At 36.0% G+C, this 13249-nt stretch overlaps 1 protein-coding gene across 3 annotated transcripts in view; it reads right to left on the bottom strand.

Moving 5' to 3' along the window:
- Positions 1-743: 743 nt before the first annotated feature.
- Positions 744-13249, bottom strand: part of LOC139974725 (ras GTPase-activating protein 3-like) — a 58203-nt gene continuing 45697 nt past the window's right edge. For 2 of the 3 annotated variants that reach the window (XM_071982095.1, XM_071982097.1), the window contains 14 exons: positions 12916-13105; positions 12198-12321; positions 10828-10934; positions 9607-9687; positions 8500-8583; positions 7599-7672; positions 6449-6558; positions 5600-5682; positions 5007-5077; positions 4231-4320; positions 3159-3206; positions 2441-2544; positions 2170-2344; positions 744-1418 (listed from right to left, as the gene is read on the bottom strand). In XM_071982095.1, coding sequence (XP_071838196.1) covers positions 1367-1418; positions 2170-2344; positions 2441-2544; positions 3159-3206; positions 4231-4320; positions 5007-5077; positions 5600-5682; positions 6449-6558; positions 7599-7672; positions 8500-8583; positions 9607-9687; positions 10828-10934; positions 12198-12321; positions 12916-13105 — 1393 coding nt within the window. In that variant the 3' untranslated portion in view covers positions 744-1366. The remainder of the gene's footprint in view (positions 1419-2169; positions 2345-2440; positions 2545-3158; positions 3207-4230; positions 4321-5006; positions 5078-5599; positions 5683-6448; positions 6559-7598; positions 7673-8499; positions 8584-9606; positions 9688-10827; positions 10935-12197; positions 12322-12915; positions 13106-13249) is intronic. The other variant, XM_071982096.1, reaches the window with a different exon arrangement.

The raw sequence follows: 13249 nt of genomic DNA, 5'->3' as shown, positions 1-13249 counted from the left end.
TCAACCACACTACCATCTCCAATCATATCAAGCTAAACAGCTTTGATATATAAAAATCACAATAAACCCTTAATTTTTAGCTTATTGTGTTTTCTTGTTTTATGATTCTCTCATTTTCTATTTTTGTTTGGCTGATTACCTCTTCTTAATACTTAAAAAAATTGAGCTGTGTAAAAACTGGATTCCATTGCAGATGGAATACTACTCTTTTTGAAGTCTTCATGAAAAGGAAGACTTCTCACCAGCTATCCCCCCCCTCCCTCCCCCTCCCCAATTCTCCACAGGTACAGAAAAGTATATCCCCAGGGTATGGACCTTGCCACATTGTTTCAAAGTTTGCTTACAATGAACAGGCTTTTCATGTCAAAGTATTAATTGTATGTGATGGTCCCGACACCTATAACTAAAATCGCCAAGTTGTTTTCATCACCCCACCACCAACCCCCCCCCCCACCCATCCCCCAAATCCAGTTGGTGTAGTATTGAATCTGTTTTGATTGGTTCGTTATTAATGAGATAGTATAGTAAACTGTTTACTTCTGGCATACTGCAAAGTTGCATTAATAAGAAAAGTACTGACTTAAAGTGTTATAAAACTGTGGCACAATATTTCCTGTCGAAATCTCAAACAACAAATCAATTCCGACCATTTCTATATTCCTGTGTAAGATTAGCAGTACTACAACCACACACAACGAGCAGTGGCAGCAAAACAAAAGATCCAGGCCCCACCTGGGTAGTCGCACTACAGGACAATGAATAACCAGTGGAACCTCACAAGGTACCTTACAATACGCCAACAGGATCACCTGACCCTCTTCAGGAATAAGTCTCGAGCTGGTTGTATCTATCTCGGGCATCTTATAATGTACATGGCAGATCCATGGAGATCCATCTCCTTTATATACTCTTGCTAGATCCCAATTAGCACCATACAATGTACACACAGGATCATCTAGGATCATCAATGACTTTTTGTCCGGCAAATATCTGGGAAGTCATCTCCACCGGATCTCCACTAAGCACCTCACAACACACAGAGAGAGGGAGAGAGCGGAGGATCTTGGACTCTTGTCGAGAATAGGTCTGGGAAGTCAACCTCATTTTGGGTCTGTTTTGGAACCCTTTAAAGCACCGTACAATGTACACATGGGATCACAACACTTTTGTCAGAAATAGAATTGGAAGCAGGCTTCTGACGAGTTTGTGCATGTGTTGGATCCCACAAAGTACTGTACATCATACACATTGGATCATTGGCTGTCATCTGGACAAAAAAAGGTCTGGAATTCATCTCCTTTTGGACATCTGCATTCTGGATCCCATCAAGCACTGGATAACATACGTACAGGATCGCAGACTCTTGTCAGGAATGGGCCTGGAAGTCGTCACCTTTGGGATCTCCAATTGGACTTTGTCTGTGGGGAATAATTGAATCATTATCATTATCAAGAAGTCATGAGTCTCAAACACTATCCATCTACCAGTCTGTCTGTCTGTCTGTCTGTCTGTCTGTCTACATATCTATCGATTTGGTGACATCTGCTTGCATTCACAACATGAGGTCTATTGCCACTGAAAAAGTTGATCAACCAATCTACCATTATAATTACATTCATGTATTGAGACTGCGCTTTTATACCAAACTGTTTCCCGGGTGACCCACTTTGTGCTTTCCCTAAGCTAACCTTGAGGTTGACCCCAAACCTTGGAAATAATACCACGAGTGGGATGCGAAAATTACATGTCTGCCCATCCGGTTGGGACAGTTTTTTCTATACTGTAGTGTCATGTCCTGCTTCAGAGCACTGGTATTATCAGTACGAGCAGTATGAATATCATGTTTGTATCAGATCAAGGTTAGGAACTGTTAGTACTGACAATACCAGTGCTTTACGGGATGATATTGGAATACAGTTTAGAGAGAGGTATTAGCATTAGGAAACTGTCCCAACTGGCTGGTCTGCCTCCTAATTATCTGAATATTCATGGTAAAATAGAATGCTTGAAATATGCTGGTGTTTCTTCGTAACCACCATATGAAGATGGGGTTTCAATAAACTTAGCAGACATTTCACGTTCTTTTGTGACATGCTAAATTATGAAAAAATTAAAAAACAAAAAATTAAAAAAATAAATTAATACAAAGGATATGATTCGAAGACTCACTTGCTCCCCGGTTCCATCTGCTCCCGTCTCCGTTTGAGGCAATCTTCGTGTTCCTTGGTCAGCTTATCGATTGAGTTCAGTATTGCCTTGACTGAGGTGAAGCAACTCATGTCATCCTCGATCGGTTCCACCTGCTCCTGGTTCCCCTGATAGACGGCTAATATTGCACAGGATTCTGAGACGAGAGAAAGATTCAATCATCAACCGATACCTTCCTCGACATATGGATAAAATTGACAAATGTAGCAAACGAACGGAATAGAACACGTACCTTGTAATTTCTTCAATGTGGCACTGTTTGCATGGAACAGTCTGTATATTCTTTCCAATTCCCTGTCCGGATCAACAGCCACAATAACACTAACTGGAAGACCACTGAAAGAAAACAAGCAAGAGTTTTTGAAAATGATGCTGGCCCCAAAAATTCAGGCTATTATTTACTGGCTTAGTGCCATCGGATATCACCCGGTTAGCCAGTAGAAGAAAAAAAAGGCACTTGCATTTCTCTGCCGGTTAAACACCAAGAACACATAAAACGGTGAGTCTGGTAACAATCGTCCGTCAAAAATGTTCATGGTTTTTTATTCCTAACATAATTTGGCTCCCCCCATAATCCGGTATAGTGTATTGGAAATTCAGGAAAATTGCCAGTGGGAACTTGAATTTAGCCCAGAAAATTGTTAAGCACTTGCATTTTTTTCCTTTGGAAAATGGCTCTTAAAAAATGGCAAAATTCTGGGCCTGCAATACGCTTTTCGTTAGAAACCAAACAGACTCTGACTTGCCTTCCGAGGAGTATGCAGTTTTGAGTTGCTAAATACCATAATGCAGAAAATGTACAAGAAGTCTTGAAAAAAGAAAAAATAGAAAAAAGGTAAAATATTTGTTATTGCAATCATAATTAGGGAAACTTAGTTTATAGTTCATTTGCATAACCTAAGGGGTTTAGTGAGAGTCTGTATGAACAGCAAAGGCAAAAGGTGCCATACCTTGTCACTGGAGTGCAGCCTCGTTCTGTCTCTGGGGCTGCATTACAACTGAAGGTAACAAAAAATCAACAACTTGGAGATAGCAACCAGGAACTTAACAACAACAAAAATGAGAAAATGGTTTTCTGACAACAAATATTAACTAGGCTGAGTGTTTTTGAAGCAAGAGGACAGAACCACAAAAAGAGAGTTAGTTCTAAATGACAAAATGATTGCACCATTTTTATCTTCATCTAAGATGGTTTAAGTCAGAATATACATGGATGCTGTATTCTTTGAATTCAGGACAAGTTTTTGGAAGATACCATTAAAGTCAGATGAGTTTTGGAAGATACAATTAAGTTCAGATGAGTCTTGGATGATACCATTAAATCCAGATGAGTCTTGGATGATACCATTAAATTCAGATGGGTCTTTGATGATACCATTAAAAACAGGCAAGTCTTGGAAGATACCATTAAAAACAGGCAAGTCTTGGAAGATACCATTAATTTCAGATGAGTCTTTGATACCATTAAATTCAGGCAATTCTTGGAAGATACCATTAAGAAGAGTATTGGAACAAACCATTAAATTCTGACATGTTTTGGAAGATACCATTAAATTCAGACAATAAGTCATACACGACTCTAACAGGTAACTTTGGAGTACCAATGCCTCTCAACATTTTAGGAAATACTAACTTCCTCAAATTTTGAGACCTTCCGGAAAACTTTTAAATCCTTTCAAAGGTCATCAGGTATTCAAGATTTTGGCATGCAGGAAAATTTTTCAATGGCTTCTAAGGAGCTACATCTTGTTGGTTCTGAATATTCAAATTCGTCCCAGAGATTGAGAATTTTTAAATAAGACAATCATTTTTCTCAGTGAGGAAGATACATCCAGGGTGACAAATGAATGCCTGTTAAGGGGGCAGAGGGGAAGAGGGGGTGGGAGTGAATCAGTAGTCACCAAAAGTTGACTTTGTAACATATTAAGGGTGCTATTGATGGACAATTTTCTGGAACAGGAAGATGAGTAATTGTTCAATTCAGGGGACAAAGAAATATCAACTTTGCAGATTGATGCTTACCAAATCCACTGGCCGTTGACATAGGCAGCTGGATGAAAATAACGTAACCTATTCTTGTTAGATTGGCAGACTTTGGAAAGGATATCCATCCTGAAAATAGAAAAGAAAGTAAATAAAAATGATAAAAAAAATAACAATAATCATTGATGTTTTTTTATATGTAAATATGCACGGGACACAGTTTAAAACAGCATCATTATGCGTTCAATCTTGATGTTCTAAACAATCATTTTGTTGGTAGAAAAATAATCACACATAAATATTTGTGTAGAATATAATCACACAAATGTGAAAACATCCAGGCAGTAGCAACTCTGTGATGAGCCCACTTTAAATTTGTTCAATGTTTCAGTTTACTTAAGGAGGGTCAAGACAATCACTCGCACATGCATTAGGTTGATGTTTCAATTGGACTCTTTCATTTTCAAAGACAGACCACCTATCTTTTTTATTTTATTAAATTTTTTTAAATTCTTCAATCCCTGCCAATGGGCCCCAAGGTGCAACAAATATCAACACTTTACCTTTGCAGACTAAACGAAAAGTTATCTTTGAAAAACTTTTCTGAGACACAAAAGTATGTATGTATTGTGAATAGTTAACCATATAACACATTTACAATAGAATTAAAAAGTTTTTGGGAAAAACAGAAGTACTCAACAGAACATCTTGATAAGTCGATAAGTTACAATTAAGGATTAAAAGAACACATGGTGGCTTAATTCTGACCAACCCTCCGCACCCCACTGCACCCTTGTGAATAAAAAGTTAAGTACCATTCTTTCTCCTCGACACAGTTACTACCCTGAACATAGAGGGCTCTCTCCGGCTGGACGACTTGAAACATCTGGAGAATAGAATATAACTTTATCATATGACAAGCATTTATGAGACATCAAAAGATGACTGTTTCTGAACCAAAAAATTCTTTCTAGAGCAGCAAAACCTAAAGCTGAATCTCTGCGATACCCGGATGAGGGTACATTGCTGTCGTACGTTACACAACATAGTGACACACATATGTACATTTGTGACTTTTGTTTTTTATCCAAAAAAATTCATAGCAATCAGTCCCGTGGCTATGTGAGACCCTCTCAAAATAAGGAACTCTTATTTGTCATTGTGTACGACAAATCTCGACAGACTTTCTTAACATAAAACAAATCCGTTTGGCTGCTGAGAAGAAACAATTGATGACAAACGGCATCTGTCTTTTGCAAGTCCCCCACCTCCCCTACAATTAAATGTATTTTGGAAAAAGAAATAACATGTTCGTTATGTTTGCCTGTTTTCTTTGCTCATGTTCCAAAAATGACTTATTAAGGTTTAATTAAAAAAGAAAAAAATGCAATTTTGTTTTGCTACTTACAAATTTCATATGAAATGAGTCTTCCTGAAGCTTCTCAACGGCTAGGATTTCAGAGACGGGAATAGTACAAAGAGGCTCGGTTTCTGTTGACAGAGAGGAGAAATAACCATCAAGTGTTCTTCGTCAATGGACGAAGAGAGAGAAACAGGATTTAAAGGATCCATCTTCTACCGAGATACATTAAATTAGGTTAGGTTTGTATTGTTTTAACAGGCAATAATGTGGGATACAGATATAGACTTAACTGATTAGAGTTTTGACAAAAAACTCACTTTTTAAAAAAAAATTATCTTTTTTTTTTATGTTAATTTGGAAATGCTTCACTGTATCATGTAACCAAACCACCAGAATTCAAAAGAAATGTTGCTCTCCTATTTTATCTCGTCATGCACAGTACGATGATTTTCAATGCTGGTAACCACAAATTTGAACAGGAAAGATTATCTCAAAATGAAAGAGAGCAGCACTTTTTTTTGCAGGATAAATATGTCAGAAAGTATCACTTCAAGTACCTTGTCCACATAATTTGCAATGAATACAAACATCGGTACAAATGGAATATGTATTGAAGATTTATTTGGCATTTTATGCAAAATAGTATTTAGATATAACACCTTGTCATTCACATATTACACAATCTGTTAAGCTCTGACAAGGATTAATTAACTAACAGCAATTAGGGGTGGGGAGGGGGGTTGAAAAGGATGTGTGCTAAAAAAAAAAGCATTATTGACTTGCCATAAACAACTTCCCTGTCAATACAACAAATATATGAAACGTAGCAAAGTAGGAATAACAAATAAAAAGACCCCAAAAAAGTGCATAATTATGCCATGTTGTCATACCTACCTTTACACTTGCCATAGGTGAGTTCGTGGTTGGTTAGCCGGAACCATCTCTTCTTAAAGTTCTTCACACCAAAATACTTCTTCCTCCCCTGAGCTCTTTTTGTTAAGTAACTAAAGAATAGGTGAGAGGGGAAAAAAAGGGGGGTTGGGGGGAAGTGGTGAAAATTATAAACATAACTTGATCTATAGGAAGAAGTGCTTAGATATTAATAATAATAATAATAACTAAGATTTATAATGCGTTATAAACAAAATAGTTGTCAAAAGCGCCATACATATAAATATGACTAGAAAGAAAAGCAAAAATAATAATGCAACAATGAAATATATTTACAAATCAAATTGAAAAATGTTTAGCATAGAGGTAGGTTTTTAGTTTAGATTTGAAAAGTGATTATACCAATTTCATATGAAGACTGCAATACGCTTGAGCAATGAGCTGCATAGCACCTTTGGCGATTTGGCCCATGTCTAACATCCATGGAGATTTCATAACCAAACGCACCAAGATGGTAAATACACAAAACGCAACAGACACAAGCGAGACGGTGTGTGTGTGTTGTTTGTGTTTAGTGTCAGTATCACAAGACACGCTTGCAATAGCATGCTCTCACCAAACTGGACATTCTTTTCAATGTTATCTTGTCTATACCTCTTTCCTCTCCCCTGTTGGTTTCTTCTCTCCATCCCTTGTCTACTAATCCCCTTACATCTATCTCTTTGTGTTCACCATGCTCATTAACCTGTCTGTATTCTGTGCGTGTTTTTGCCTCCTCTGTTACTGTTACTTGTCATTCAGCCTTTGAAGAAACTCCTGCTAGGATCGAAACGTCAGTCCAACTTACTTTTACATATTCTCCTACACAGGCTCTCTAGTGGATAAGCAGTTTGCTAACAGTTTTATTTTATTTTGATCTTTTCTATACATTGGTAAATTAGCGATACACCTTTTGTGTCTCTCATAAATTACAAATTGACAATGTGACCAGCTGGATTTAGAATCAACCCTACCAAACTAGCAAATCCTGTACAAGACTTAGTATTTCCTAATACCAAAAATGCCACATGCAAATTTTGACTCTAAAAATACAACAGGGGAAGAGAAATAAAAATAAATGGAATGACTGGATTAGGGCCGTCACATCACTCACCCTTCTTTCAGGGTAACCGCAGATTCTGGGCTCTTGGGTGGAACTTTGGTACACGTTGAAACTATTTCAAGAAACTGTTGATCAGATGACATAAATGAATGACCGTAAATGGTGGCATACACAAGACGCAATTTGAAAAAGAATGCAAAATAAAAAAAAATAAAAAAACTGAAAAAAGTTGAAAAGAACTGAAAAAGTTAAACAACATCTTTAGAAGGCGATTGTGACAGGGGTATTGTGATATCACTAACATTATCACATCCTAAAAAACTGAGTTCTGTTAAAGGCACTGGGAAGGGGATTGGTTGGAAAATCAGCAACAGGCAAGCCTCCCCACCTCCCCATTCCTATCAATCTAATCAGGTTTTTTTTTTGGGGGGGGGGGGGTTATGACACAGACACTAGCTGGATCTGATAGTGGCAAATGCCAAAAAGTGACATTTTTGTAAAAAGAATAATAATTGTAATAATAATAATAATTATAACAGAAATATTAAAAGTAATTTAATTTGTCCTGCTTAAGATTTTACTCTAGTCCCACTCAAAGTGCTTTGAGATACTCTTTTATGTAAAGCGCTATATAAATATGTCTATCTTATTATTATTGTTGTTTTACCATGACAACGACGTGATGCAAAGCGACTTTGAAAAGTGAAAGATTGTATCACATCGAGGGAAAAGGAAACCGACTCAAATGACTGTATTTGTTTAATCCATTTAATCAGCTGACAATCGACTGATTGTGGCTTCTCTGTCGGTATCTTTGGGAGGAATTTCCTTGTATTTCACACACGCAAGCACTTTTAAAATGGGTGTTTACTTTCCTTATAAACAAACACCAATTGTTTCGTTAAATGTGAACCGGTGGGAAGAAAGAAAAGGAGAAAGCTGAAATACGGACCTTCCTGATACTTAGAATGTGTTCTCTGTCCAGCAGTGACTTGAACAATGGAAGCATGTAGACTTCCTTAAAAGCGTATGAATTCTGAAAATAGATTTAACCAAAAGGAAAAAGGGAAAAAATGGAGAAATATGACAATGAATTTTGAAAATAGAAACTAAACCTAAAACTGAAACAACAAGTTGTCAGCATTTTCATTTCCTTCCTCTTTCAACCGTTATGGTTCGATTTAAACCGCTGGGACCGGGCTCTACATCCTATCCAAAATGAAACAAAAAGGTGAACTAAACCCCATCGAAGGACAAACATGAAATAACCATGTATAGGTTACTTGGAGCATACAAACACACCTGCCAGCATTTTGCAAGAGTCAAACTTAGAGTAAAAATAATACAAAATTAACCATGGAATTGATAATCAAAAGATGTCAATTTTATATTGGAAAGTGATTTCTGTCGGTAATTTGAACGGTCGTTTCACTTTATCTTTGTAAATCATGCTCTTATTCAGGATGTATTTTAATTGATTAATCTTTAATGAATTTAATTACCAAGGACAATGTAATCAGTAATTTTGAATATCGGGTCGGCAGGCAGCTATTGCATGATGTCTGATCGGTCAAATGGCTTATGACTTTACACTCCATGTCGAGTGGCTTTTCGACGTTACTAACTATCGCACAGAGACCTAAAATAAACTCTACGGAAGTACTTCATCGGTTGGAGCGTTGTAACCTGGGTAGAGGAATCTCAAGCTACAGCAATAGCTGTTGTGATCTTTCAAACTTTTAAGCATTTTTTTGCTAGATGAAAGCGTGACATTGAAAAGGTTAGGCATTTTCTTTTCTTTTCTGGAGGTCAAAGGAATGTTTTAAGGTCAAAGTTTAACCATAAATTCCTTTCAATTAGAATGCTTGGTTTTCTTTGTCAATGACCGGTTTCTCATTTCTTTGCAGATCCACGAACGCCAGGCATTAGGGTTATTGTTTCAATCCCTTCATCGTTTCTGAGGGTTTTCTTGACTATAAATATTGTTATATGTAGAATGGTCGTGGGGGCTGGGAAAACAGAGTATCGAAAAGTCAGACTCGTGGATGCGATGACTCACCACTTTATCCGGGTTGACATGGTTACCGAGCGTTTGAATTGCCTTGGAAACAATCTTCAAAGTTCTGGACACTGTCTCATCCTAATATTATTATTTAACAAAAAAAAAGTAAAAAGAAGAAAATATTACTGCTGATATCTGTTAACAGAGATTGGTGTGCCAGCATCGGCTATAGTGCAGTAAATGTGAGGGGGCAGGTAAGTCAGTGGAAAAAAAAAACACATTCATGTCACCTGTGTGTCACTACGATAACGACTCCCACCACGACACTGGTAAAAATGATATAACATATCTAATATCTTTAACAAAAATACAGCCACTTGAGTTCATTGGCTTCATTTTTTTTTGTGTGGACATTTTGACCAACTTTACTCTCTAAACCATGCAGAGTTTACGCACCAATTCATTTATTTCACGTCCATACTCATGTTAGGAAGTTCAATTTTATCAATTTCACTTTCAGAAACGGGCTAAAAGCTTTCTTGGGACTACAAATGACGGGCAGATTTTTTGGTTTCCATCAGACAAAATGCACCAAAAAAATTCACTGGTATGTAACCGTGGTGATGGAGTAATTATTTGACTATGACAAACGCAAGTGTTTTTTGGTTTGTTTGTTTGGTCATATGAAACAAAGCTAACGGCAAGGCGTGCAATATTTCAATTTCAATTCCAGAAACGAAATGAATCTGGGTCAAAGGTCTTTAGCACTCCAAATAACGGGCACACTTTTTGTTTCCATTTAGAAGCAAAAGTCACTGGTATGTGACGACATTCAGAAAATAATTATTCAATACCACTTCATTTACATATTTCTTTTACCCTTTTCATTACGTGCCAATCTTTTAATGAACTTTACGTAAGTAACACTGTCTTCTACTACATCTCAGTGTTTTTTATGTTTATTTTAAAAACTTATTTATACATTTTTTATTATTATAATTATTATTATTTTTTTTTTATATATCATTATTATTTTTTCAAGTTTGGTTGTTTTTTTTATGTTGTACCTGTTTTTATACTTACAGGGTTGTCCTGACATAGCTGAAAGAGCCATGGTGAGAGACCTTTTTTACTTATTTATACATTTTTTAATATTGATTGATTTATTATTAATTTTTTTATTTGTCTATTATTAATTTTTATTATTATTTTTCATTATTATTATTTATTTCCTCAATTTCTGTTGTTTTTGTATGTTGTACTTGTTCGTGTACTCACAGGGTTGTCCTGACATAGCTGAAAGAGCCGTGGTGAGAGAATAGCCGGAGCAAATAACCTGAGAAAGATGAAGGCACTGACAGCTGCATATTTGACGTCGGGCTGATCTGTTTATAAAATGACACAATCAAAAAACAATATATATAGACTTATCGGTATTGAATTTTCATTTGGAGCGGACTGTTGGGGTGATGAATATTCAGAGGGTTGAATTAGAGCACAACGACAAGTAAGAACGAAAAACGAGAGACCAAAGACAAAATTGGAAAACATACGGATACAAACCTGTAAAAAAATAAAAATGCAGAATTAGAGAAGTATTCAGAAAAGATCGATAACACAGAAAAGCAAAGAAAACAAGAGAATCCAATAATAACAACAAAAAAATGAAAAGAGATTACTGCAGACTCAGGATTTAAATGGTTAGGGCTTCTGTGATGACCCTCAATTTGCTAGAAAGTCTATTAATGGCCACCTATGTGCAGTCATCCAAATTGTCTGGATATCATGCTCAAAGTCATTTCAACTCTCAAAGGACATTTTTCATTATTGAATTTGACGAAATATCAATTTTTAGGAAATAATTTTGAGGAGCCCTTTAATAGGTTAGACATCTTCATGTTGATCCATTTTTGTTGTCAATATTCAACTTCACTTGTTTTTTTCTCTTTTTTTTTAAAGGGATTTCAAATGCATGACCTACCTGTAAGCATCAATACATTATTTACACAATACCTCACACAATAAGCATCCCAGCAAGGTACCTGGTCTATCGATTAATTGCTATTTATTTAAAGATCAACACATTTCTTTAGAGCTGAAATTTACACACAACCTTTTCCTTCACAATGAACCAAAAATGATTAATATTGAATTCATACAGCCATTAAATAGAAGTTTTAAAGTCTTGAAGCTAGTTTTTGAGTTGACCTGTTGAAAAGTACTACAACCTTATGGTAATACAGTTCGTTAGACCCATATATCTAATAATGCAACATAATTTTTTTTTTAAACGTTGTCTTTTCTTTGATAACAAATCTATTATCCCTCGCAAGGTCGATCAGGGGTTAAACTTCTTTATTACTTGGAAAGAAGTTGCGACCAACCATCAACTTTGTGACGTGACTTGTGGCCTGCCTTCGATTCATTCTGATATCATTTTAAGAAATGCTGGTAGATTGAGCCAAAATTAATGGAAAGTTGTATTAAGATGTCAGAATCTGCACTTTTAAGAGCCAATAGACTTTCATATTAAAAAATATATATAATTTTTTTTTTTTTTTTCAAGTTTGAATATTTGAGGTCAATTTGCAAGGTTCACTTAAATAAGAAATGAGTTAAACATGAATCAAATATTGAACAGAGCCAACCTGGAAACTGTTTATCTGTGACTTCTCTTAGCACGCAGAATACTTCACAGAGAGAGGTCGGACAAGCCATGGCAGAGTTAATGATTGCCCGGTATGCTCTGCCCACATACTCCATAACATTATTCTGAAAGGGGACAAAAACAAAGCAAAATTGAAAAATTATCACCGATTGGTTAAAACAGCCAAATCTGTTTCCCTAGCAAAATTTCCGTCCAAGAATATTTATTTTACTTCTATTTTATTGCATTGTATAATTTATTGTTTAATAATAATTTATTGTAAAATAATAATTATAACTGACTTTCCAGTAAAAATCACTATATTTTTGTCTATCCTTTGATTACAAGCATTGACACTATTTGAGAGACAAAACAAAAAAAAAACCCAGATGTGTCCAGGTTGAGACGGCTGATGTCATCAGTAAATATATCTTGGCAAATTTCAGCTTGTATTTACCTCTTTATACAGCAACGAGAAGTAATTCATTGCATCGTTACAGAAAGTGAAACAGTAAAATGATAAGGATGACCTGCTTTTTGTCCCTCTTTTTTTTATTAAAAAAAAAAAAAAACAGTATATGAAAGCAAAATAGAAAAGACAATCGTTAAATGTAGGCGAATGACACTGGATGTCAAAGTTTATATTTTGTCCAAAATTCATGCCAAATAGACCCCCTTCAGATCCAGCAGTCTCACAAATAGTTTGCAAAATTACTCACGAGGTTGACGGCAAGATTTTCTCCGTCCCTGAACTTTGCGGAATCGATTTCGCAGGGTTTCCGCTCCTCTAGAATCTCCTCGATAAGCTCCTTGAGGGTCTTATGGAGGTAATACAGCCCCTCCATGTGCATGTACTCATCAATTACCTTTGTAGTCAATGAATTCCCCCGGAATATCGTATTTGGGTTTCTGTCAATCGAGCAATACATGAAACTGGGTTTTAGAAAATGATGTCGAAATGTGTGTCATATCAGTAGGGAAGGATGTATGTTTTAAATGATGTAGATATGTGTGTTAGATCAGTAGACAATGTTGTATGTGTTAAATGATGTA

This window comes from Apostichopus japonicus, chromosome 10 (assembly GCF_037975245.1).
Source record: "Apostichopus japonicus isolate 1M-3 chromosome 10, ASM3797524v1, whole genome shotgun sequence".
NCBI lineage: Eukaryota > Metazoa > Echinodermata > Holothuroidea > Aspidochirotida > Stichopodidae > Apostichopus > Apostichopus japonicus.
Note: the sequence above shows the minus strand (reverse complement) of the source record. Positions and strands in the feature narration are given on the sequence as shown.